The sequence below is a fragment of the Anas acuta genome, chromosome 1, assembly GCF_963932015.1.
Source record: "Anas acuta chromosome 1, bAnaAcu1.1, whole genome shotgun sequence".
NCBI classification, from domain to species: domain Eukaryota; kingdom Metazoa; phylum Chordata; class Aves; order Anseriformes; family Anatidae; genus Anas; species Anas acuta.
In genome coordinates, this window is record NC_088979.1 from 62,272,553 (window position 1) to 62,299,119 (window position 26,567).

The following is a 26,567-nucleotide window of genomic DNA, read 5'->3' on the forward strand; positions in this document are numbered from 1 at the left end:
CGTGGGCTGTTACCGGCTGGCCGCAGGTGGGCAGGAGAAAAGCTAAAATGGGGGGTGTGCTGCATTTTAATATGAAATCCTTGATATTCCTTTTAGTATTTTTAGTATTTTCTATTGCTATCACCACTGCCATCCAAAAAAAGTACAATGGGGAAAACCTGAGATAAATCCTGCGGCTTCAGGTCTTAGCCTCTCATTTTTTGTCATGCAAGATGTTTTAAAGATTGCCTAAGATGAAATTGTACAAAATGCTGGTAAATCACTAAGTTACTTCATAGGTCAGAGCCTTAAGTGCACAGTAATCAGACTTTTGTTGCCTTTGAACAACGTGGAATGAAACAGCACTACTGGGACAAATGTTTCTTCCCTCTTTGGATGTCTGGAGAAAATGAATGACACGTTTCCTAATTTTGAGGTAGCTGGGTTGTGCCTTATGCCTCAGCATTAGTCTGAGTTCTTTGACTGGATTATTCTCCTCAGGGCTTGGGCTCTTTTTGCTGAGAATAGTGATTTTTTTATTATTATTTTTTTAATGCTCTTTTTCAGTTGAAAAAGACAAGAGAGGTGGAGGGAGAGTGAGATGCATCCAGAGAGCTATCCAAATGACAGGCATGGGGCATCAACCACCTCACTAGGAAGCCTGTTCCAGGGTTTGACCACTCTCACGGTGGAGAATTTTTTCCTAATGCCCAGCCTGAACCTCCCTAGCAGAGCTTTGAGCCATTTCCACACGCCCTGACATCGGTGACCAAGGAACAGAGTCTAGCACCTCCTTCTGCACTTCCCCTCCTCAGGACTTGCAGAGAGCAATGGGGTCATGCCTCAGCCTCCTCTTCTCCAGATGGGACAGCCCAGATGTCCTCAACTTCTCCTCATAGGAGACTTGTTTGATTGACTGCATTTATAACAAAGCCAGGGCTTTAAGGAATCACAACTAAAACTGACAAAAATAGTAATAATAGTGATATCCTGCTTCATTCAGTGAGGGCTATGGATCTGGTGCCTTTAGATGCCTTTTGAGATGCTGGCTGCCACTGTATTTCAGCGAAGCAGAGGCAGCAACAATGTCTGGTACTGGGTCATACGCAGTGAAATGGCAGCCTGGGAGGGCTCCCTTGCTGCCTCTCCTGGGGTGAAGGAGGCTGGGAAAAGCTCTGAGGGACTGGAGCCAGGAACGGGAAATGAAATGTTTGATGTCTGTTGTGTATGTGGCCTGGGCAAGGGTCTCACCATGGTTGGTGCCTGGTGATTTGCACAGTTTGTGCCACAGCTGATGTAGATGTACATCCTCCTCCCCGTGCTCCTGCTCTTCCTTAAATACTCCCTTCTGGAGTCTCTGCTTACCAGCAGTGCCAAATTCCCCATCAGTGTGGGCAGGAGCGGCTTGTTTTGAGCTGCTAACTGCAAGGCACTCCAGATAGTTGCCTATGCTCTTCTGGTGATTGCCGCTGAGATTTGCATGGCCTCGCTCCCTCCTCTCTTGAGGAGCTGATTGTGCTAACTCCTGACGCTCAGGGATGTGCATTACACCCAAAGACACATTCGGTGCAAGTCTCCTTCATCCCTGAAGTGCACTTCAGGCAGGAACCCTCAATAGTCTCGAATGGATGATTTACCTCTTACCATCAAAGATGAAGGCATGCTGTGATCTAACAGTTAACCCTCAGGAGATGACTCTGCCCAAACAGAGGGTGTTGCACCTTCTTCTCCTCGTGCTGCATCCATCAAGAAAACCAGGCATTGCAGTTGTGAAATGGAAGAGCTGAGGCCCCCCTGGTACCCACCGATTCACTCTCCTGGGGGGCCCCTGCTGCACACGTGGGTAATTTTCTGCTAGACAGAACCCTTTAATTCGTCACAAGGCAGTGATCTTTCAGATGTGAATAAGAGGGGGAAAAAAAAAGCCTTTAAGTTTCTTTTGAAAGATTAGAAAAAGAATAATAAAAGCGGCTTCTCCTCTGCCAGCAAGATCTGCCTGCTGTTTTAAAAGGCCAGCTAGCAGAGGATTTACTATTCAAGTCTGGTGCAAACGCTTTATGTTGTAAGGGCTTTTCTCCAATGGGAAATGAAATCATGGACAATAAAAAGTAAATTACAGCTTAGGTTTAGTACAAAGTGGCCTTTATGGTTGCCAGCCCATAAAAGCTGCAAGGGTGACATACACCTCCGTGCAGAAGGGCAGCGTTGTACAACCGATAAATTCCCTTCACCGTCTTTTTTTTTTTGAGGACACAGCTTGGTATACAAATGCACTCCTCATTTTGTGAGCCTGCAGATGCCAGGAAGCCTAACTCGTGCCATGTGGTGGACAAGAAACCAAAGCCCGAGCCTCTTCAGCAGCCAGGGGGTGACGCTGCGTGCATGTCCCCTCTTCCTCCCGGCAGCGTCCCTGACCAGGCCGGCCCAGTTGTCACGTATATGACTCGTGTGCGTTATTCTGGCAAAGGGATTTGATCCCAGCGTGCTGCCAGCTCGCTCTCATCCTCTCTCCTTGCTGGCCACGGGTCGGGGCGGCCTGCCAGCAGGCTGGAGCAGTGGCCAGGCCGCACCCAGCAGGCCGCACGCTGCGGGAGGAGGACATCCGAAACACTTGAGGGGAGCCAGGGCCATGAGGAGCAGGACCACGATTGTCCTCTCTCCTGGGCAGCTCTGAAGCTCAGTTACACTGAGAAGATTGGGCTTTTATTTTATTTTATTTTATTTATTTATTTATTTATTTATTTTGAGTGGCCCCACCTTTGGTGTCACAGAGCCAAGACCTGCATGGGGGTGGCTGTGGAAAAAAATGAATCGACTCTTTAGGCCATGCCTTTAAATACCTGAATTCATCATTTACAGCACTAAGCTGAAGGGCTGCACGGCAGATTTTGGCTGTAACATCTCTCTGCCTGTCTGCTGTTCACTGAGGGCAGAGGAGCCCAGTGAGTGTGGAGCTGCCCCGTCCTCATTTCTCCAAAAAATTTGTCCCGTGCACGCTTTACACAGAAGCCGCTGTTGTGGTACACACAGAAAGCCACGGCTCATCAGCAGCGTTCAGCGGTGCTGGCTGCCTCGTGTTGCTCCTTTTCACATCAGGCTGTAAAATGAGCACTTCCTACGACTTTCAGTGCTAGCTGCAGTGCCTGGCTGTGCCCCATGCCCCATGACCCAGGCTGAGACAGAAACCCCAAAAAGAGCTGAGCTCCCCCAGCAAGGTTTTCAGTCTCTCCTGCTGACATGATCCCCCAGAGAAGTCCTCAGAGCCTTTCAGCACTGAGCTGTTCCACACTCACTTGTTGCACATTCGTCTGCGATCATTGAGAATAACTTGAAACAGCGTGTCCCCCCCAACAATAACGCATGCAGTATGTGGCCAAAGTACCCATAGCTTCACAGGAGGTTAAATCACTATTTTTCCAATATTAATAAGGCTGAAAATTTGCATTCACGGTAAGAGCTTTTGTAACACCAACGTCCTTTGAGGATTTTTCTGCGGATAAATGAAGCGTGCCCTTCCTTCCCTCGCTCCTTCTGCTAGCAGTGCCACTCAATGCAGCCATAGACCAACAGTTCCCATTAACTGGTGAAAAGGCAGAGCCTGGAACGAGCGCTTTTTGACATAATTAAAGCTGACACTGCCTACCATCGTTCCTGGAAAATGTGCTAGCAGAGTTTCATTAGAATAAGTAAATACAAATAGAGTTCACCCTGAACAGTCGTCTTTGTTGCAAACAACACCCATTAGTTAGCAAGGGGAGTCTGGAGCAGGACTGAATTCACACTGATCTCAAAGCCCTTCTCATATTTAATTTATAAACTGATGATTAATTCAGTGATTAGCTAATTCACTTGCAGTGATTAATTTAATTCATGTCTTCGGGCTAATGTTAAGAAAGGAAAAAGCCCAGCTCGGATAGATGCACATCAATGTCCTTGTGATTAAAAAATGATAATGTAATGCCCTGGAGAGTAAAGAAAAAAAAAGAAAGATTGAGTGACTCAGTGGTATGATCAGTTGTAAGTTCTTACTTAAGCTGTAGCAGTATTTTTTAGCTGTGATGTTTAAATGTGTCAGTTACCCTAATGATCAGTGGCTTAAAAGATGAATCTAAGGGCCTTTCACCGTAGCTTTCCACTGTGTACTTGGAGAATGGTGCTGTTTTGGAGCAGTCCTCCAGCTCTGCTGTTCTGTCGCTTGTTACAGCAGCTGCCTGCCAGCTAGCCTCCCTTTCAGCAATGTCTTTGTCATGCTTCACCAAATTATTTGATGAGAGTGCTTGGTACTTCTTAAATCCAGGCCGTTTTCTTCTATTTTCAGCGGGACTTCCATCATATTTCGATGCATCAGGCAATGGGGATGACTGGGGGGACCTCTCTGTATTAGACAAACAGGTCTCTTTTGGGACAGTGTCTTTTGGGGCAGTGTCTTTTGGGGCAGTTTCTTTTGGGGCAGTGTCTTTTGGGGCAGTGTTGCTTTTATGTTTTATGCCATCACGTGGCAATGGAGTTTGAGAGCTCTTGAGGTCACCCGCAGACCCTTCTTTTCCCGAATCATCATTGTCCTTCTTCCCTTTCTTATCTGAAGACTGTAGCTGGTATTTCTCTGTTCTCTTTTCTGGACTACCAGCTTTATACTTCGTTTTTTCATCAGATGGTGGTGTCGATTGCTTCTTTTTGGCTGTGACGTTCTTTTCTTCAGGCTTCACCTGCAGATTTGAAGATGGGGACTGGCACATCCCAGAACCTAGATCTTTGCTTTTATCTTTTACATCATTTGCATCAGGCTTTTTAAAACTTTCAGTTGCGGTTTCTCGTTTTCCCAATCCTGGAGAATTTTTCCCAGGCTTTGCAGATTTACTTGAAAGGGGTAACTGATGGTTCCCAGCACACTGGTGTTTATCATCCTCTTTTACAGCCTTTGTTTCAGGTGGCCTGATGTCCTCTGCTGATGGTGTCTTTTGCTTCCTCTTCCCTGAAGTAGTTTTTTCTTGGGATTTCATCCCTTTGTTTGAAGAGGGTGATTGGAGCTCCTCTGAATTTTTATCTTTATCTTTTTCTTTTACAGCATTAGTACCAGGCTTCTTAAAACCTGTAGCAGCTGATGTTTCTTGCTTTTGATCTGGAGCATCCTTTTCTTGAGGCTTAGCCGGTATTTCTGAAGATACCGATCGGTACTTCTTGAGATTTGGAAACTTGTTCTTCTCTTTTGCAGTATTTGCACCAGGCGTAAAATCCTCAGACCTTGTTTGCTGTTTTTCTCCTCCTGGAGTTTCTTTCTCAAGGTTTGCTGCTTTACTCGACCGTGGTAACCGATACTTTCCTGGGTGCTGGTGCTCATTGTCCCCTTTTACAGCCTTTGTTTTGGGTGATGGGATGTCCTCTGCTGCTGGTGTCTTCTGCTTCCTCTCTGCTGAAGGACTTCTTTCTTGAGGCTTCTCCAGTTTGTCTGAAGAAGGTGACTGGGGCTTCTCAGAGGTATGTTTAGTCTTTTTTTCAGCTGACTTATTTTCAGGCTTTACGAAGTCAGCAGGTGATGGTTGTTGCTGAGGGGAGGATTTCTTGTCTTGCTTCACCAGAGGACCTGATGATGGTATTTGATTTTTAGGATCACATGAAGTATTCCTCTCTCCTTCATGACTCTTTCTGTGTTGCACCGGCTCATTTTTCAAGCCATGAAAAGTATTCTCCTCATCAGTGGTGTTATTGTCATTGCTTGCTGTATTTCTTGGCGGTGCTGAGTAATTCTTGAAGCTCAACTTCATGTTTCTTTTCCCTGCAGTGTCATTTGCACGTTTCAGTGGTTCACTTGACAGGGACAGTTGGTGTTTCTCATTATTGCAGCAGATGTTTTCATCGACTGTCATATCACGCTCATGTTTAACCATATCTCTTGCAGGTGTTGGGCACTTCAAGCCCTGCCCAGTGTTTTTCACCCCTTGACTGTTAGCATCACGTTCTGACGAAGGTAGCTGAGGTGCCTGAGGACTATGAGCACTCCTCTCATTTGACGAGTTGTTATCATGATCCATCGTATCGCTTGGTGTTGATACTTGTTCCTCCTGAAATTTATGTAAGACACTTCTCTCTTCTCCCTCCTCTGTCTCCATGCTCTCATTGCCATGCTTCATGGCATCATCTGAAGGCAGAGGCTTATGTTTTTTATATTTGGAGACGTTATCAGTACCTTTTGCATGCTTCTTTTGGCCTGGCACCAATTCAGCTGATGAAGGAAACAGGTTCTCTTCCTGCATCAAGGTATCATCTGGAGTTTGTGTTTGGTTCCTCTCCAAGAGCAACAGGGGCTTTCTTGCTAGCATAGTTTTTTTGTCATGTTTTCCTGTTTTCTTTGTCGAAAGTGAAACATAATGATCAAAGCCCTGGAGTGGAATTGTCTCTTCAGCTGTAGCATCTTCATTTTCTGTTTCATGATTTGGGGACAGCAGTTGCTTCTTAAAATCACATTCATTTTTCTTCTCCGCTGCAGTATTGTTCTCCTGCATCATCAGCTCATCTGAAGAGGGCAGTGGATGCTTCTCACAGCCGTGACTGCCACGCTCATCTTCCACACCGCCAGCTCCTGCTCTTACCAGCTCAGTAGGTGGAGGGGCTGGGGGATTTCCAAGAGCGTGGTGGATTCTTTGTCCTGCAACCCCACTCGCTGGTCTTGTTTCAAGGTTCGCTGAGGATGACAGCCCTGTTTCAGAGTCAGGCCATGGCATCTCGTCTGCAGTGGTCTCTTCACGGTGAAGGAAATACTTGGACAGCTTGTGACAGATCTCCAGGTCAGTCAAGGTACTCCTGCCCAGGCCTCGACTGTCTCCATCACTCATCATTTCATTTGATGAAGGTAACTGCCCCTTCCCCAAATCCTCTTCTGCGAAGTGCAGTCTGTGTTTCACAAACTCATCTGGCAAAGGGCCTCGTTTCTTTTCCCAGTCAGAAGAGGGGTGCTCTTCTGCAGCACCAGGCTCCTTCTCCTGGCTCTCCTTTGAGGAGAACATAGGTTTGGTCTGATTCACATCGGGATTTGACGTTTCAGCACCGGAATTACCAAACTCATTTTGTGGGCCAGGCATTTGAGGTGGCTGTGGCTGCCTGATTTGGGGTTCATTTTGCATTTGGCACTGGGGTGCTTCATTCTCCTGTTCCTTTTTATCTGGGACATCAATGTAATTTTTGCCAGAAGTAGAGTGCATTTTGTCTTCACTGTGATATTTCTCCCCTTCTTTGGCTTCCTCAGAACATCTGCCTCTTAACCCTGGTGCCTGTTTTTGAGCTACTGGTGGCCTTTTACCAGCAGCTGGTGTTAGAAGAGTCAGCTGTTGGTCCTGCGTCGCAGGCTCAGCTTCAAAAGATGCTTGAACTCTCGGAGAGAGAAATGGCAGGATGTTTTCCAGGGCTTTCTGCTCGGGGATACATTTTTGCTCGGCAAAAAAAAGATCCTTTTCTGGCTGTGTGAGCTCTGGGTCAGCTTCCTCAGAACAAGATACGTACATTACTATTTCAGGAATCTCATCTGCTTTAGTGTCCTGAGGACTTGGTTCAGGGGATCCTTCAGCTTTTCTAGAGTAAGGTGAGTTAGAAGGTGGACCATTGCCCTTAGCACGTTGGGCAGCATTGGTAGCCCCCGGTGGTGAAGATGTACCAGGCCCAGCTGATAAATTATTCCTGTTGGAGTCCAGGCTATGCCCAGATGCAGGAGGAATGCAATCTGCAAGTGCTTTATCTTTGCAGATGGCAGAAGAGCCATCTAGATTAGGATTAAAGTCAGCTCCTTGCTTTGTGGAATCTACTTTCATCTTGGCACTGTCCTTGGCATCAGGCATCTCCTGGGGTGCCATCAGTATCTCCTCTTTGTCCTCCCTGTGCTGGGCTGCATGTGCTGCTGTTTTCTTCTCACCAGGCTTTCTCTCAGAGTCCCCCTTTTCCTTCAGCGGTGTGTTGCGATCCAGAGGCTGTTTCGCAGCGTTATTTTTCGACCAGCTCCAAGGATGGTTAATTTCAGTAGCCATGCTGAGTCTGGGCACCGGGACCATGGAGCACACCAAATATTGGGACTCGGGGCTCTTTATGTCTGTGGCTGCCAGTGCTGCCGTGCGCAGCACTCTGACCTCGGGCTTACGAATAGCTTTTCTGCTGGGGAAGCTTTTAGTCTTCTTCTCACCTTTGCGCAAGAGCGACGCTTTCACCTCCGCGGCCGAACAGAGGGAGCTCTGTTCAAACTGCTCCTTCAGCTTGGAGAGGACTGAACTCCTGTTGACTATTTTTGGCAAGCCACTGCTTGGCCCCTTCTTCTTCCAGCTGGGAGACTTCTCCTTGGCTTCTTTCTCTTCGGCAGCCAGAAATTTCTTCAAGATGTCCTTAACTGTGTTTCTCCCACCCTGGCCGCTCCACCTGGCCCTCTCACTGGGCGCTGTCTCTTCACCTTCTTCTGCTGCTTTCCCATCTCCTCTTCTCTCCTTGCCTCTGTCTAACTTGTTTCCAGCCCTGTTCGCCCACAGCCTCTCCTTGATGACCAGCCTGCCGACTTCTCTTCTTTTCTTGATGTAAGGCTCGCGATTGTTGTTTAGAAACCGGGACCGCAGGAGCTGAAATCGGGTGGGGTACTGCCCCCTGCTTGTGTCTGGAGACGGTTGTTTAAAACTCACCTGGTTTTCTTTACCTTCCGCCCATTTGGTCCTCTTGCTGTTGAGCTGCGGGTCGCAGGCTGCCAGCTCGGTGACGTACAGCAGCAGGCTGCTGAGGACTGCAAAGGCCCCTTGCTCTGTTGCCATCCTATTGAGCTTCTTCTTCAGCACCAAAGGGTCTACCAGCATCTGATCTCCACAAGAGTTTGTGCGTTTGGTGCTGCGCAAGAGAAAACATGCATGTTCTTTTCAAGGCATCAACACTGCTGCTACCTCCTTACTTTGCTTTAGTGACATGCTACTGTGCATAAAATGGAAAAAAATACTTTGACTTTAGAGTTTTCGAGAGAGTTGGCATTAGTGGCCTGTTAAAAAGCATGCAAGGTGCTTTACAAGCATCGTGAGGCACCGTGTAAAGTGCTCAGGCTTTACACAGCTCCCGTGGCACTGCTGGCTGTTTCTTCTGTGCTTTGTGGTAAGTGGAAGCTTTCAGGGGAGCAACAACACTAATTGGGGTGGCCACATCTCCTCTGTGCCACTCCTCACTCTGATTTGGTGTTACCGTGTCCTAACATCGAAGCTGTTTTCCTCTCCTGCTAGGTAAAGGGTAGGTAAAGGTAAATACGATGAGAACACTACCTGACAAACCAACAACCGTGGCGATGTCACTTGGCTGCAAGACCCTTTAATCTGGGGCAAGAAGGCTGCTGTGTTGGATCTACCCTTGAGATACTGAAGAATCAGGCCCTAGGACAGCTGGGGATTTCGGCAATGCTTTAATCGGTGTGGATCAGTTACTAAATAGAATAGTGAACTCAGCACAAGAGCTGGAGTGTGAAGTCAATAACAATAGATGGGGCTGGAAGGGGAAAAAAAAAAAAAAAAAAAAAAAAAAACAAAAAAAAAAACCAAGAGGTGTCAGCTTTCTAACACCACAAAAGTCTGGAAGGTTACTTCACCGTGCAGAGAAATAGCTTCATGCACAGAACGCAGCCTGCATACCAGGAGGGTATTAATTTTTATGAGCAGAAGCCGAATAAGAAATTCTTCAAATTAAACCCACGTGTAGAAAATGAAGAGAAGCTGCAGAGGCTCATCCTTTGGGGGAGTGGCAGGCTTGGAAGGCAGGGGAAGGCCCAGCTGTGCCCCAGCAGCTGTTCCCCCCCGGCCTCGGAAAGAAGCTGGAGCTGCTGCCCCCAGGTTTATTACAGGGGCTGTTTGGAAAGCGAGGGGCTGCTCCTCACCCGCTCGGGTGCTGGCATTTGGGTTCCACTTGGCTGCGTTTCAAGCACACGCACATGTCGAAAATCACATCCCCCAGTAGTGGGATGAAGTTGCCATCTTGAATGGAAGAAGGTTTATTTATAACAGCTTTGTAGCTAATTTTAGAGCCCAATAAAAGAAGAAAGAAAAAAAAAAGCGTGACAACTGGCATAGGGCTAATGTAACAAACAATACCGTGTTGGTTTTGGTTGGGAATCAGCACATTTCAACACGGCACAGGTGCTCTCTGCCATGTAACATCCACCCTTCCTGTTACTGCACGCACCACAGCTGAGGGAGCCAGGATTGTGAAGGGAAGAAGATCACATCCTTTTCATTATAATTATGAAAATTATGACTTATGAGCTAAAAATTCCAAATTCGTTAAAATATATTGCTAGTGAGCTCTGTTCAGGCTTCTCCTTCGACTCTGTGTTGGTAACATAGAAATTAGCTTGTTCTTATAGGGTGCCTTCTGAAATGTGGGACTACTGCACTGCCTGAAGTACCACGACGTGTTGCATGGGTTGAGTGTTTGACCTGTATTCGCCAGCAAGGCACAGAAGATGAGCAAAGGGGTACGGCACCTATTTAGAGCATCTGCAGCTCTTCCGAGGTGATTTCACCTACAAACCAGCATCACGACCACGTAAATCTCAAAAGCATTCTGCAGAAGGGAAGTACGCTGAGACCACCACAAAAAATGTGGGGCAATGATGATGTTGTCTCGGTGTTTGGAGAACAGTGTGCTTTCCCCTCTGGGAAGGAGGGCAAAGACCAAGGGTTTCTCAGATACATTAATTCAGGAGTGTGACCACCGTTTTCAATGGGCCAAAACATCGTCACTAATATTTCTTCACCACCTTTTCCTGCTTTGCATCCTACTGTTCTTGAACTGTGTGACCCATCAACGAAATATAGTCACCTCTATATGAGCTGATTATCACCTACACATAGTCAGCTCTAGTCCCACCTACGGCTGGGAGGAGCCGGGCAGGTACTCGATGTGAGCAGGGGGAAACCCCAAACCAGCAGCGACCTCTCTGGAGAAGTCACTTCACGTTGTTCTTAGTGCCCGTGATGCTGCTCTGATGTGCTGCCCGCTTCTGGCAGCGCTGCTCTACAGATGTGTTTTTTGGTGTCCGGAGGACAGATCTCTTGGTCCTCCACAGGAGGTGAGGCTGTCTTCAAAAGTTTCCTGCCTCCTTCTCCCTCGAATAATTAAGATGCGTAAGACAGGCAGTTTACTTATTTATTTATAGGTTCTTTGGAGACACTTATCACACCAGTATCTGAGTGGCAACAGCCTGATATGCTAAGGGGCTGCACTGCAATCCTATCCCAGAGCCCGTCCTGTCCCGGGAAAACCTCTGCAGCAAGCGCTGCCCATGTGGTGGATGGAGCCAGCACTCTCCTCCAGCCCTGCCAGCACCCAAGTGCACCAACACACCTTTTGCTTCTCACTGGGGGCTCCGGGAGCTGCAGTGGTGGTGGCATCTCACAGTGCTTGCTAAAAACATGCAACTGAGGGAGTTTCTGACAGTAAGGAGTAGGCATTTTTAGTGTTTTGATGAAATGATGGCCAACACGTTGCTCGCCTCAACAAGTGCAGAGGTAGTGCTTTGTAAATCCAGCCCTCGTGAGCCACCTTCTAAATTACACTCTCTTACTTGTCTCTGAAGCTAAACTTGGTCCTCACCAGTCTGGACATAAGATGAAGTGGGGAGGAAATGGTTATGAGTGTGCTTCATCCTTTTGTGCTTTTTTTTTTTTAAGGAAACGTCAAAGTGCTGGTGAAGATCCTACCTGACACAGGATATGTTCCTCTCTCTTCTCTATTGCTGAATTTATTACAGGTATGCTAGAGTCATCATAAACTAGAAGGAATGTTTTGGGGAAATCTTGGTATTATATTAAATCAAAAGCTACTGACACAAAGGGTCCTCTTTGTTTAACGTATCTCCAAAGCAAATAAGAAAGCACCTTGCAAAGCTGCGAAGAGAAAACATGCTAAAACCACGGTGTTTGAAGTAGCCCATAGGACAGAAACCTTTTTCATATGGATATTGTCATGCAGGCTTCTATTCATAACAACACGGATCACCTGCTCCTCCTTCTGCCACATAACATCCCAGTGACAATCCCAGCAATTGCTTACATGGAAAAAGGAGTAGGAAAGTACTTATGTATTTTTAGCTATCTTTTTAAAACACGCTTCAGCAGCTGGAGAAAGATAGGAGAAACCAACACCATGTAGTCAATCACTCTCTGTGGAGATTAGAAAGTGCGGCACAGACCTCTGTTTTGGAGCTTCTGAATTAAAACATGAGGGTAAACACCAGGGACAAATTCCAGGCTTAATTCTTCTATGTCATTTCACTAAGGGTTCGAGATCTGTGCCCATGTTGCTGGTATATCAGAATCTCCTTCACCCAGTGCTACTGTTTACTTTAGATGCAGATGTATGCAGCTTTTGATTGAATCATAGTCGACTGGTTTTCTTAAGACAGAAAGAGAAAGAGAAAAATAGGAGGAGGAGAAGGAGAAGGAGAAGGAGAAGGAGAAGGAGAAGGAGAAGGAGAAGGAGAAGGAGAAGGAGAAGGAGAAGGAGAAGGAGAAGGAGAAGGAGAAGGAGAAGGAGAAGGAGAAGGAGAAGGAGAAGGAGAAGGAGAAGGAGGAGGAGAAGGAGGAGGAGGAGGAGGAGGAGGAGGAGGAGGAGGAGGAGGAGGAGGAGGAGGAGGAGGAGGAGGAGGAGGAGGAGGAGGAGGAGGAGGAGGAGGAGGAGAAGAGAAGAGAAGAGAAGAGAAGAGAAGAGAAGAGAAGAGAAGAGAAGAGAAGAGAAGAGAAGAGAAGAGAAGAGAAGAGAAGAGAAGAGAAGAGAAGAGAAGAGAAGAGAAGAGAAGAGAAGAGAAGAGAAGAGAAGAGAAGAAAAGAAAAGAAAAGAAAAGAAAAGAAAAGAAAAGAAAAGAAAAGAAAAGAAAAGAAAAGAAAAGAAAAGAAAAGAAAAGAAAAGAAAAGAAAAGAAAAGAAAAGAAAAGAAAAGCAGTTGTAACTGTTTTCTTTCCAGGGTTTCTGTTTCCCAGACTTGCGAAATGTATCACAGCCGTACTGTTGACCTATTACAACTGCTTGAAGACCTCAGCCAAAAATTCTGATACTGATACAGCAACATATAATCTGCTCAGTCTAAAAATAAATAATGATGCTTAGGAAATAGTGTAAGCACTAATTTATTTACAAATATTTCAGCCAGTTGTATTTTTAAAAAAGTTTGTTCTGAAGACCGAAGAACAACAGAAGTGTAAATCAGAAAGTTTGGACACGCTGATGCTTTGCTGAGCCTTGGGGGTATTTTTAGTGTTGGCTTTTCCTTTTCTGGAAGCTTGTAATGTAACAATACCTTGCACCACAGCGCTGATGCGGGGATCAGCGGTTCATTAAAGGATAATCCGTGAGATATTAGGTTTACAAGTGTCACAGACACATTAGATTTGAGAACAAGGCAGAACAGCAGTGGTGAAAGGATTGTCAAATATACAGAGAATATCCCCATAAGTGGACACCGCCATTAGTTTTGCAGGAAAGCATTAGTTCTGGAAATTAATTTTGTACGTGTAATTACTGGTCACAGCTGTTTAGAAGGTGGTATTATAGCAAGTTAGACTGAAATCAACCAAAAGAGGTTTTATTTATTTTTTTCCATTTGAGATTATCTCACGGGTTTAAGTAACAATCATTATACTCAGAAACCCCTACATCTGTAAAAAAAAAGAAGAACACCATAAAAACCTAGTTGCTCTTGAATTTTTCAGCTACCTGCACTTGCACACAGTCTACATACAGCCTTTCAGACTAACTCAGTTAATCCTTCACTGTTAAAGCCAGTCAGTTATCTACAGGGTTTGATATGGTCTTTAGAGAAAGAGAAAATGGCAGAAACCGCTTTACTTTTCCTGCATGGACAGTCGGTAAAGGTTCTCTCCCAAGTACTCTAGCCTCTCCCTTTGCTCAAGGTCCTGGTACAAGCCCTTGGGAACCTTGCTCAGGCCGTACACCAGCCCGTACAGGCAGCCCGCGATAGATCCAGTCGCTGCGCTTTCTCCTGCGGGTTCAAGCACAGATGCAAAGTTCTCTTAGGGTCGCCTTCAAGTACAAAACCACAGCCCGCACTGCGCAGGGGAGGAAGGATAAAGCTACTGATGGAGCGTGGGAAGGACATGATGGCCATGCTGGGGCAGCCCCAGAGGTTTGCACGACCCCGTGTCTTGTCCCGTGCCTAGGGAAGAGAGTAACACCAAAGCCAGCGCACAGCAGTGCCTCTGCGGTGTGTGCTCCTGAGCTGGAGTGGCCTCTCTGTCTCCTGGCCTTCATCAAACCTTTTCCCATGGGTCTGTCAAGTGCCTGATCACTTTCTGAGTGCAGGGAACTGTTAGCATTTACAGCATCCTTTCTCACTGTTTGAAAGGAGCATCTCCCTTGGTCTGTTTCCAAGCTTTCACCTGCTCTTCGTATCTGATACCCTGTAGCTCTTGTAGTGGAAGAGACAGCACAGGATTGATCACCCTGCTTACTTTTTCTGTGACGTTTGCTTACATTGAGGGCTAACGCTAGTGGAGAATAAGCAACTGGGAGATGCATGATAGATGTGCTGTGGCTCACTCTCCATCTAACACAATTTCAGTCACCTTGTCAGCGTGAGGAAAGGCAAGGACATGTCTGGTCAAATGAGAGACCGAGTGGCCAGAGGCAGAGGCAGGGGCACGGCCAGCAGAGTGGACAAGATCACTGCTGACAGCACAGGCTCATTACTAATTTGGCTTGGGGAAAACCCACTGCAACCCAACAGCTCTTGCAAGCAGCTGGCCATTGCCAGGAACACAGGAACCCCTGCTACATGGCAAATACCCTGGTTTGGAGGCTGTGTCTCCCATCCTAACATCACAGCAGGGACCTGTGTGTGATTTAAAACATCTAACCCCATGGTAAGTAGCAGCGATGCTCATTGTGGTCCTTGCAGGTTCTTGCTGGCCAGCCTCTGCAGTGAGGGGCCACCACCTCCCACCACCACGGTGCAGGTGTTTGCAGTGCTGGGATCATCTTCCACAGCTGCCCTGGCCCAGGGTGCATGGTTGCCAGTGAGAGAGTTCTCTCTTGCAAAATTATGGAAATATCTTATCGTGTGCCTCTAAGATTTATCTGGCAGGCACTCAATTGGGCACTGTATTATCTTTCCCCTTTACTTGGCTTCACTATACGCAGTTAAAAGGTGGCTTTGCCAAAGGGGCGAGTGTTTTGGTGTAGAAAGATGCCAACCCTTTACTAAGTTATACCGGACTTACTTCTCATGCACCTCTGGCAAAAGCATGGGACTCAGATGAAGTAACATTTGACAAGGACCATAAATAGCTTGCACGGCAGCTGCTGCTCAGAGAATGTGATTGATGGCCCAGAGAGGTTGTGGAGTCTCCCTTCTGGGAGATCTTCAAAAGCTGCCTGGCTGTGGGCCTGGGCAGCCTGCGCTGGGTGTCCCTGCTGGAGCAGGGCTTGGAGAAGGTGATCTCCAGAGGGCCCTGACAGCCTCAGCCACGCTGTGACTCTGCGACGGTGTAAAACCGGGAGCCACAGAAATAATCTCAAGAGCAGAAATAATGTCGAGAGCCGCCATTCACCGGCAGGTCTCCTTCCCACCTCCTGCGAGCACCCCGTGGCAGGACGGAGCAGGGGATGGGAGCCGCGGCCGCGCCCTCACCTCCGTGGAACATGGAGCGGTTGCAGAGCTCCGTCCAGTCCCCGCCGCACCCCAGCAGGGCGTCGTAGGCGATCATAGGGGCATCGTGGCCCCGTCTCCCGCCCCGGCCCTCGGAGCTCCACCTCCGGTAGGTCTGAGGGAAAGATGGAGGCATTAAGGTGGGACAGCAGGAAGGGGGATATGTGCCTCATAGCCCCGTCCCTGTGCCCTGGGAGTCACAAGGAGGCATTTGGTACTCCTGGGCTTCGAGCTTTTCTGCTCTGGGACTGTTTCACAGTGAGAAGACCCATGGGTTCTAATTTCACACCCTAGAAGTTCCTATTCTTTCAAAAATTGGGGTTGGAAAAGACTTACTTACATTATCGGTCTTCTTTCTGCCTCTGGGAAATGTTCTCGGCTTCCCTCGTCACACGTTTGCAAAAGTTTTACTTAGCCAAATTTTATGTGGGCATCAAAAAAGGTTTGATTCAGTAATTTCTTTAGGGACTCAACTTTCAGGCTGTGTTAACTCAGGTCACTTTCTCTGACTTTTTCTTGCCAAGCCCATTCTTTCCCCTTCCATTGAACAACCTTGCAAATTTAAGAAACACTTCTTTCACAGGAGAAGAAAGAAGGAAAAAACAACCAAACCAAACCAAACCAAACCAAACCAAACCAAACCAAACCAAACCAAACCCAGCAAGCTTTGCAAAAGACAGGTGGGTTTCCTCTAGACGAAGTACTTCCAGAACTCACTTCTACCTGCCCAAAATCCCCAAGTGAACTCAAGACTCTGATAAATCTACCATTAAAAATAACTTCGTTTAAAGGAAATTGGCAGCTTTAGTTCCTGGGGTTTAAGTTGCGTTGTGGTAAGTCAGTTGCAACTGCTTAGCTGGCCTGTGGTTTCTGCGCTGTACATGAAGATTTGCACTTCTATCTACTCACTTCAACCTCAACCAGTACATACTTTGTTGTGGTTTATCTGCATTTACATCACACAGGGCAGAGATGGATTACCTTCAGTCTGTTGCCTTTTTTTTTTTTTCTTTGCAAACTAAAGAGAACATTTATTTACTCTGTCCTCTAGCACAAGCCAAATGTAAAGCCTTATTTCTGCAGTTTTCACTCTGGTGGAGCAGCACTGACGCAGGTGCAACGCTACCAGAGGCGAGCACAAACCATGGAAGTGCTATTCTGGGTGAGCACGCCGGCGTCTCAAGTTTCGCTCCATTTAGCCCTCACGATTGCTGATGTTTCTGCACACATCTGACGTGACCTCACTTTGCTGGGAATTCTTTAGTGGAGGAAGAGTGCTCCTTGGGATCGATCTGCACTGAGGCAGCATTTCTCAAGCTTTTCAGAAGTGCAGCCTCACATTGTAGCCGGCAACAGCCCGGCTTCCCTCGGCAAGGGCGAGTGAAGACCACAGGGTAGATGGATATGGGTGTGACTATGAGATCCCTTCTGCTGCCAAGCCCTAGAGGTAATGCACACATCCCCTGCAGTCAGTCTGCAGCTGCCTCTGCCTTCCTGCATGACCTGCAGCTGGCTAGCACTCCCCTTTCTACCATTTTACCTTCTCTGGTGCTGGTTTAAACAACCCCATCTTAAGGGGACACACTCCCTCTCACATTTTGTTTGTCATGCAATGTGTCCAGCGCTGGGAAAGTGAGCAGGGTGAGGGTGTGTTTGCAGAAGCAAGGCTGAACCTGAGCGCAGTTGAAAAATGATTTCTCCTACTATGACCTGATTGCCCACTTTGTGTTTATACATTAAAGAAGGTGCAATCTGTTTTTCTTCCCCCACGTTTCCAGTTATCTCCAAGTTTAACCTGTATACCTCTGGTCTAGCAGGAACCTGCCCAAAACAACCTGCTGGTGAGAAGGGGTGACAGATATTTGTGGTTTATTACTTGCCTGCAGAAAGGCAATCGGACACAACATGGTTTGGAGGGAGTGCAAAGGCAAACAGTCCTGGGAAACAGACAGGCAGGATGGTTGCCTTCTCTGTGATTATTCTTTCCATGGCTATAAACATACTCAATTTGTAGGCAAAATGAGAGACTTCTGCCAGGCTGTGGTCTTTGCATGGCAGTGGAGTTCAAGCAACATTTTCCTTTCTTGTGCATCAAAATAAATAGTTTAGCAGATCAAGCTAGTTGGGTTAGGTAATACAAAGATAATTTTTGTTTCTGCAGTATGAATTAAACCAGTTTTCCCTTGAAAATGACTGTGGGGAGATTCTGTTCAGTTCAATCTCTCATAATGCTCTTCTAAGACTCCAGTAGAACTGGAAGAAACAAAAAACTAGTAACAAGTTCATGGCACAGAAGTGATAAAATAAAGCTGGAAGGAGATCTAGTCTTTATATTTAAAGCATTTGTTTTAAATTATCCAGAGTTAATCTATCTTCCATTGGCACCTTTCTCTGCATAGATGAACACCTAAAAATATACAAAGTGGCTTCTCAGAATAGAGCTGTGCTTTAATAGTCTGGAAAAGGGGATTGATTTATGGGAAAAGGTGACAAGAACCACATACTTTTTGCTTAGCTGCTAAGTGGAGAAACATAAGAGGTGCCAGCACGTATCAGAAAGCTGTAAACACCAGTGAAGAAGGGCATTATTTCCCATGAGTTAAGAAGTTTTAACCAGAAGTCATAAGTCAAAAGAAAGATCACATACGCTATAAAATAGTATCCCATGAGATGTGGTGAAACACCATCTCTTGAGACACCTAAAACTAGTTGGGACGCTGCCTGTGTTTGCAGATCACTGCTTAGGAGGGCTGTCTTCTGTTCAAAGAATCACAGCTACACCCAGCTCCTAAGAGATTTCTGTGGGACTTGGGCCACAGCTTTGCTAGGCTCTCATGAGAGCCTCCAGCTGGATGTTTGCCTTTTCCAACCTCAAATTGCCCTGGCTGATGGGAGTTTATTTACGAGTTTTGCACTTCCACTGAGTATCACCACATTTGACATTAGGACTTCCTCTCCCACTGCAGGAACCTTTAGCACCTCAGGACTGATTACAGCTGCTTTTTTTTACACTTAACCTGCACCATGGATGGGAGTTTTTTGTTCTTCCCTGAAAATTTAGGAAAAAAGAAAACACAAAGACTTTCTCTTCTGCTCTGGCACTAGAAAAAGTTGTAAAATATTGGTGTGTCCCTTTGAAAATACCTCTCTCAGTTCAGAGCCTTTCTGGGCACTTTCTGAAGTTGCAGTTACCTTTTCTCTCTCTTCTGCATCATAGTTGTCCGGAAAGACAGGTTTGTTCTGGTTTTCCTCATTGATTTCTCTCTCCTCCAAGTAAAACTGCCACTTGGCTTCAAAGTAAAACCAGTGTTCCTGATATTCTGAATGCAAAAGAAATTAATGATGTAGTATTTCATCTCAGCAACATTTTCAGTTCTACTTAAATAGCTTTTAAAGAAAATGAACATATTGACTTATCTGTAAAACTGGGTATTTTCCAGTAACATACATTAAACAGGCATATATACAAAGTATGCATTTTAGTATGTAGTGGGACCTCTAACTGGAAAAAGAAGATGTGAAAGATAAGAGAGAAAAAATCAAATCTATGCCATTAAAAAATTCCTTTACTATGCCTAAAGAATGTTTAAGAATGCTTACATATCCTAAATACAAATTACCTCCTACCTCAGTTATCAGTTTTTATTCACTTAATTTCTCTAGTATTTCTGTTCGTTACTGTGATCTTTCAGGAAAGAGCTGTTAGAAAGACCAAAACTTCCAGTTTTTGTATATTATAATACTTATTGAATATAGTGAAAGAGATAAATAACACACATATCTACTATTTGTGCCCATACAAATAAACCTTTTTTTTAGCAACCACAGGTCTTTCTCCTTTTTTTATGTCACTTTGAGAAGAGTATCTCTAATAATGTTTAAATTTGTGCATGCAAATAATCTTATTAAACTCATCTTGTTTTTAAACCAATGCTCAACCCTTTATAAAGGCTTGAAAAGTTGCAGAAGTCACATTGAATACGTACACACACCTCTGCAGAATTTATGCCTGAATGAAACCCTGTCTGGAAAGCAGATGGGGATCAGGAATTAGAAATCAGTGAGATGGACGAGACTGCTAAGTATGCCACGGCAAAACAGTGAGTCAGTATGGGACTACTTGTGTACAGTTTAACATATAATTAAATCTTGCTGCTTTTCCCCTGGTTCTGTCCTTTCTGGTCGCTCAGTTCTGTGCTGCAAGTGACTGAGGAATGTGCATGCAACCAAACCATTTTTCTGAAGGATGAAAAAAGACTGAGAGATCTGGGGTTGCTTAGCCTGAAGAAGAGAAGGCTCCAGGGAGACCTTATTGTAGCATTTCAGTACTTTAAGGGGGCCTATAAGAAAGACGGAGAGAGATCTTTTACAAGGGCATTTAGTGATAGGACAAGGGGTAATGGTTTTACACTAAATTTAAACTGATTTAAGTTAGATATTAGGAAGAAATTCTTTACTCTGAGGGTGGTCAGGCCCTGCCACAAGCTGCCCAGAGAAGCTGTGGATGCCCCATCCCTGGAGGTGCTCAAGGCCAGGCTGGATGGGGCTTTGGGCAACCTGGGCTGGTGGGAGGTGTCCCTGCCCATGGCAGGGAGGTTGAACTGGGTGATCTTTACGGTGCTTCCAGCCCAAACTACACTGTGATTCTGTAGTGTTGCTTCTTTTCCTATAAGGCCATAAAGGTGTCTCTCTTTGCTGATTAAGATCGTTAAAGCAGTTCAGTGCCATGTAAATTCAGCCTGGCTAACTTGCATGAACTTATACCTTCACAAAATTGTGCCTACCCAGCCCCACACTGGGACTAATCTCCAGCTGCATGGCCCTGATGACTGGGAAGCTAGTTCGCAGAACTCTAAAGAGGGGGCTGTTAAAAAAACAGAGTGACAATGTGCTAACAGCCATCAGACCATGGAGAGTATTTTAAGAAGAAAAATATAAAATCATATAATATCCTGAGTTGGAAGGGACCCACAAAGATCATCGAGTCCAACTCCTGGCTCCACACAGGACCACCCAAAAATCAGACCATGTGTCTGAGAGCTTTGTCCAAACACTGCTTGAACTCCGGCAGGCTCGGTGCTGTGACCACTGCCCTGGGCAGCCTGTCCCAGTGCCCGATCCCCCTCTGGGTGCAGACCCTTTCCCTAACCCCCAGCCTGACCCTGCCCTGTCCCAGCTCCATGCCGTTCCCTCGGGTCCTGTCGCTGTCCCCAGAGAGCAGAGCTCAGCGCCTGCCCCTCCGCTCCCCTCGTGAGGGAGCTGCAGGCCACCATGAGGCCTCCCCTCAGCCTGCTCTGCTCAGGGCTGAGTAAACCCAGTGACCTCAGCTGCTGCATTTACATTTTCCCCTCTAGACCCTTCACTAATTTAGTTGTCCTCCTTTGGACACTCTTGAATGGTTTTATGTCTTTCTCATACTGTGGCGCGCAGTTCTTCACACAGTACTTGAGGTGAGGCCTCACCAGCACAGAGCAGAGCAGGCTAATCACCTCCTTTGACCAGCTAGCTGTGCCGTGCCTGATGCACCCATGGGTACAGTGGGCCCTGTTGGCTGCCAGGGCACACTGCAGGCTCCTGTTCAACTTGCCGTTGACCAGAACCCCCAGATCCCTTTTTGTGGAGCTGTTCTCCAGTCTCTCATCCCCTAATCAGTACATATATACAGGGTTGCCTTGCCCAGGTGCAGAATCCAGCACTTGCTCATGGCAATTGTCCAGCCCTCTAATTTGTCAAGATCTCTCTGCAGTGCCCTCCTACACCTGAGGGATTCCTCCCAGTTTCGTGTCATCCTCATACCTTCAAGTCCTGCATCAAAGTCATTTATGAAAACATTAAAAAGAACTGGCCCTAAAGTGGAGCCTTGTGGAAGGAACCCCATAGTGACTGGGGTCTTCACTATCCAGTGAAGAAAAAATTTATTGGTTGAAGAAAACTACCAAAAAGCACTCCATCGGCTAGTTCCAAAACTTCTTTTAAAAATGCAGATGACCCAACAGGTTGCTTTGTATTTTAAAGTCAGCATTTTCCACTTTCCTCTTTTCAACATGACCAGAAAACGTGAACACCTCAGAAATGACTGTTCTCTGTATAGCACCTTGATAAGCAGGGGTGCATGATTGTTGCAATGCACAGGCTCAGTAATGAAGGGGAAAAGCATATGCAGGAGATGTTGGCTGTGTGGACAACCTGCGACATGGTATGAAACCCTAGATCCAGCCCTTCTGAGGCCCCACCCCTCACATCCAGCCTGAGACTACAGTCACATTGAGATCCATGGGATATCTGGCAAGTAAATGCAGCTGAATAGCAGGGAGGGGTGCTGAATCAAGCCCTCTGTGACTGAACATGGTGTTTGTTATCCAAGGGAGATAAAGAAGCCAAGAAAGAGTTTCCTAATCAGGAGGACTCTGTTTGGCAGGACTTCTTTGCAGTGCATCTCACCAGCCAAGGAGCTTAACTTTAATGCAGAAGACTTCTCTTGCTACCAAAATAGGACTAAGCTCAACAATACGGGCATTACCCGGACAGCGTGCCTCAGGAGTCCAGCACACATACCTCCATGCAGAGGGGTCCTGCTCTGGTGGAGTGACAGGGACCTGCTGTAAAGTCGTTCAAAGAGGAGCTCACTCACACTAATCCTGCACCTGCTCCTCATAGGTCTCATCTAAAAAAAATCTTAGTGTGCAATGAGACGTGGTTGAAAATGCATTTTCTTTCAGGAAGGTTCCCTGCTTCTTTCAGGTTTTAAAGAGGCAGCTTTCCTTCCCAGGTAAATATTCTTTTCTGGGTGCTTTTGACTACAGATTTCCACAGAATTCAGTCTGTTCAACAGATATCCCTTGAGATTAACAGGAAAACTTTCCTTAATATTTTAATGTAACTATACTCATCTGTCCACAGCAGGTCTCACTGTTACAAATGCATCAGTCCCAGGCAAGAGGGAACTAAAACACCTCTGTCCTGAAGATCGCACCATTAGTGAAGTAGCAATATCAAGTTGAACAGTTGTGGTCCACTCAGTTGCTTTAAAAAAGGATACAACAGGTTGTATCTTAAATATTTGTTCAGAATATCAACAAATCAAATCTGCATCTGTGGTCAAAGGCTGACTCTTTGTCAAGAGGCATCTACAGGTGAACTTTTCCTGGCAAAATGAGGAAAGTAGTGGATTTTTTAATGGAAGCTATTGGGCCATGCTAATTGATGGAAGGAATGAATAATTCATATCTCAGCAGTCAGTTTGCTTAATAACCTGCTAACTAACAGTTCTTCCTTCCCCATCACCCTGTAGCAATCTTTGAAGATTTCTTAAAGATCAAACTGTGCAGTATGGAATTATAATTTGTATTTTTTGCCACCAATATTTCTGACACTTAACAGATAGTACGAGAAGAAGACACCACCTGCAAAGAGCTTACAGTCTAACAAGACGATGAGGAGGACAGCCTGTGGAGTCATGAGCTGGTGGAAAACGGCAGAAATGGGGAGAATTAGCAGTGATGTTTCTTTAGCCTTTTCTAGCTGAACATGCTTTTAAGAAAATAACTCTTGGTTCAGACATTACCTGCCATGTGGCGAATGGTCTTCTTGCAGTATTCCTCGGCCATTGGCACGACTTTCATCATCTCTCTTCCCCACTGCACCAGGGGCTTCCCTTGTATTGCATAAGCCACAAAGAGAGCTGTACATAAGGACCCTAGAAAGCCTGGAATTAATATATAAATATGATTACCACCTTGTGAACTGTGCTTGTGACATTCTTGTCATGTCCCTAGTAAAATCATTAGTAGGATGCCTCATGACTGTTGGGTACATTAACAAACACACATATCCTACCCCTGTCTGCTTACCAGCTGGCTCTTGGCACGTTAAGATTCTTGGCTAATACATGGTGTCCAGTGGTTTACAACTTATTTTGTATAGAAGGGTGCTTCTGTTCTCACTGGTGTAACATGACAGAAACTGAGGTAGGGGTCAAAAATAAACATAATCCACTAATGTGATACTGAAAGACTTCTAATTGAGGTCACATGGAATAACTGAGTAGCACAAAATGATTCAGTTGCAAGTTATATCACCTTGCTTATGGTGGATTCATCCAGCTCAGTGGCTGTGGTTGTTGGATATAACACTATTTCTGGTGCATTTTCCTCTAGGGGGACAAATCTGTTCCATCTAGTTGGATCCATTTTCTTTGGTCTGTACTTGTCTTGAAGAAGCAGTTGTCTAAGATGTTGTCTGCATAACTAGCTAGGTCTTCCTCTTTGGATACAAATATATTTGAAATGAACACTCAACTCTTCGTTCATGTCAGAAACAGAGAAGCATGTTTCTTATGGTTGTTGTTATCCTGGCATTTTGTCAAATGCAACAAAATCAACCCAGAGCAACATGCAAAAGAAAGCTAAGAAAAGAATTCTATAATTGAAATAAGCCCCAGGTGAGCAGAATAATGTCATGTGTGCTTCTCTGGATGCTTCTCTGGATGCCACTTGTCTCTTTTCCAAGCAGAAAACTCTTTCTAGACTTAATTTTTCCTCTTATGGAAGGCATTTAATGACTTTGATACTCTTGATGCCATTTCCTGTCTCTAGTAAGTTCTTTATGACGTGGGATACCCAGAAATACAAGCAGGCTTGCTGCTGCTAACACACCATGGATTTTGTATATTGGTTCAACAGTATTTTCTGCTTTGCTCTAAATACTTTTCCTCTAATTTTGTGCCATCCTGTTGGATGTTCTGACTACATCAGAGCACTGAGCATGTTGAACATGTCACCCTTCATTATGGTTTTATTTAATGCTGTCTAAAGCAAACAGAATGAATACATGCTTACATAGCATAAAACTATCAGGATGACAGACTTGAATATTCAGAGCAACATTAAATGTAATTACTTTTGTTTTGTTTGGATAATAAATCATATTTTGTCCTGAAATGTGTAGAGTTAGAATTTTTTGGCTTTCTACCTTTGCCTGCAGTGATTGGATGTGACAAGACCTGTCAACAGAAAAACATTATTATCCCCTGAACCATAAACTCGCATGATAACGATGAGTCATATGGTTGTACATGAATCCTAAAATTTGATCAGAGCATGTGACATGAATATGCTTTGGATGAGACAGGTTGTGTTTAGTTATTGGGATTTCAGGAAGGAATACTCCTATGCTGTGGTTGCTGTTTGTATAATATACAATCACATACATAACCTTGTATGTAGGACTTGGAGTTGGACTCAAGGGGTTGGACTTGATGATCCTTATGAGTCCCTTCCAGCTCGGGATATTCTACATGTATGATTCTACGATTCTATGATTGTACAAGTGGTATATACATACATATATTATCCAAGCAAATTCAAATGAAAGCCTTGGAGCCTGAAAAGCAGAAGTTGCTTAACCAGGTGGATTTACAGGAGCTGTGTTAGTCCTCATGGAAGTGAAAAGCAACCATAGGCACTTCACAGAAATTATATGTCCATGGACATTACCTGTAGGGTGGTTATGAGTCATTCGTCCACACTCAATGCTCACTTCAATAAGTGACTCGAGCCTTTCTGGCTTCCAGTATCTCATCCCTAAGCACATGGCTTTTGTAGATGCTCCAAATCCAGACCCTGTAATAAAACAACAATGGTAAGCATTTAAAAGTAGATGGATGATACATAAATATGCTGATAAAATCTGAAGCAAGTACATTTTAGTATTTCAACACTTGTGTGGGAGCTCCCTAAGAAGTGGGAAAAGAGCATGCAAAGCAAGTTACATGTTTTGAAAGTTTCATGCAAGGAATTTTGCCTACACACAATCACTCTGATTTTACAAATTTATTCCAATACTACTACATTCCTATGTATTTTACCAGTATATTCCAGTATTCTCAAGTTCTGTGAAGAGCATAGCAGGTACCAAAGAGCAGCATGCTAGCCTGTTACCAGTACATTTTTTATTCAAACTCTCATGTCATCTTTATTCATCCTCAACTGACACCTCTTTTTTTCTCCTTCCAGATGCCAGGGCTGGAAGCAGCAGTCTGCAAAACAGGTACACTTTTACTATGCCCTTATTTTAGTAGTCTTCCTGATGAAAGCACATTACTAAAACCCTTTCTATGGGTATCACAGCTGATCTTAGAGTTTTGTTGCATGTTTCATCCTAGAGAGCCCCACAGGTAGTTCACAAAAGTTTCTATTAATTACAAAAATAACATATCAGAAAAAGAAATTAAAGAGTCCAAAGACAAATCCTCTGAAGTTAGAAGACAGAACTGGGGTTTCCTGTTCAACCTGAAGTCTGCGCTTTTGCGCACACTCATTATCATCATCAGCCTGCACTTGTTGGAAATTTCTGCCTCATGCAGTACAGACATTATTTATTGAGTAGATAATTCAGTATTTCTTTAAATTGTCAGCACAGAGGGCATGATTTCAGGTGTTCATATTTTAAACACCTCATTGAATGAAGAGTTAAATTTACTAACGAGTTTCTCTGCAGTACTTATCACAGTAATATCAGGATCCCACAGAAGTTTTAATGAGCTTATCTTCTCTAGGCACGCGTGAGGTGATTATCTCCTCTTCACAGCTGGCAAGCCAATGCCCAAAAAAAGCATATGCTCATTGCAGGGACTCATTCTGAGATGGATAGGGTTCGATTTTTCAAAGTACTTAGGATTTTTTCAGCACTGCCTTTGCTCAGTCACACTTCCCAGTGACCTTGGGTAGAGCTGAGAGCAATCAGTGTTTCTCTGCTTGGCCCCTGGAAGATAAGGGGGAATATTTATGCCACCTAATTTTAGCATCTGTGGAACTTACATTAGGAGCACACTCTTCCTGTCTTTCCCAGACAGGCAGCAGAGAGAAAGATTGCCTCTGCTAGCCAGTATGATGGCAGAGGAGGAGGAATTCACGGGCCAGAGTGAAGCAGCA

The 26,567-nt window shown here is 45.2% G+C and overlaps 1 protein-coding gene across 3 annotated transcripts in view; it reads right to left on the bottom strand.

Moving 5' to 3' along the window:
* Positions 1 to 509: 509 nt before the first annotated feature.
* Positions 510 to 26,567, bottom strand: part of ADPRHL1 (ADP-ribosylhydrolase like 1) — a 35,114-nt gene continuing 9,056 nt past the window's right edge. Inside the window, exons 3-8 of one of the 3 annotated variants that reach the window (XM_068678967.1) lie at positions 25,131 to 25,256; positions 23,201 to 23,341; positions 18,829 to 18,956; positions 15,619 to 15,751; positions 13,818 to 13,971; positions 510 to 8,826 (exon numbers count right to left, since the gene is read on the bottom strand). In XM_068678967.1, the coding sequence (XP_068535068.1) occupies positions 4,029 to 8,826; positions 13,818 to 13,971; positions 15,619 to 15,751; positions 18,829 to 18,956; positions 23,201 to 23,341; positions 25,131 to 25,256 (5,480 nt within the window). In that variant the 3' untranslated portion in view covers positions 510 to 4,028. Of the gene's footprint in view, positions 8,827 to 13,538; positions 13,972 to 15,618; positions 15,752 to 18,828; positions 18,957 to 23,200; positions 23,342 to 25,130; positions 25,257 to 26,567 lie in introns of those variants that run through there. The other 2 variants (XM_068678984.1, XM_068678976.1) reach the window with 2 other exon arrangements.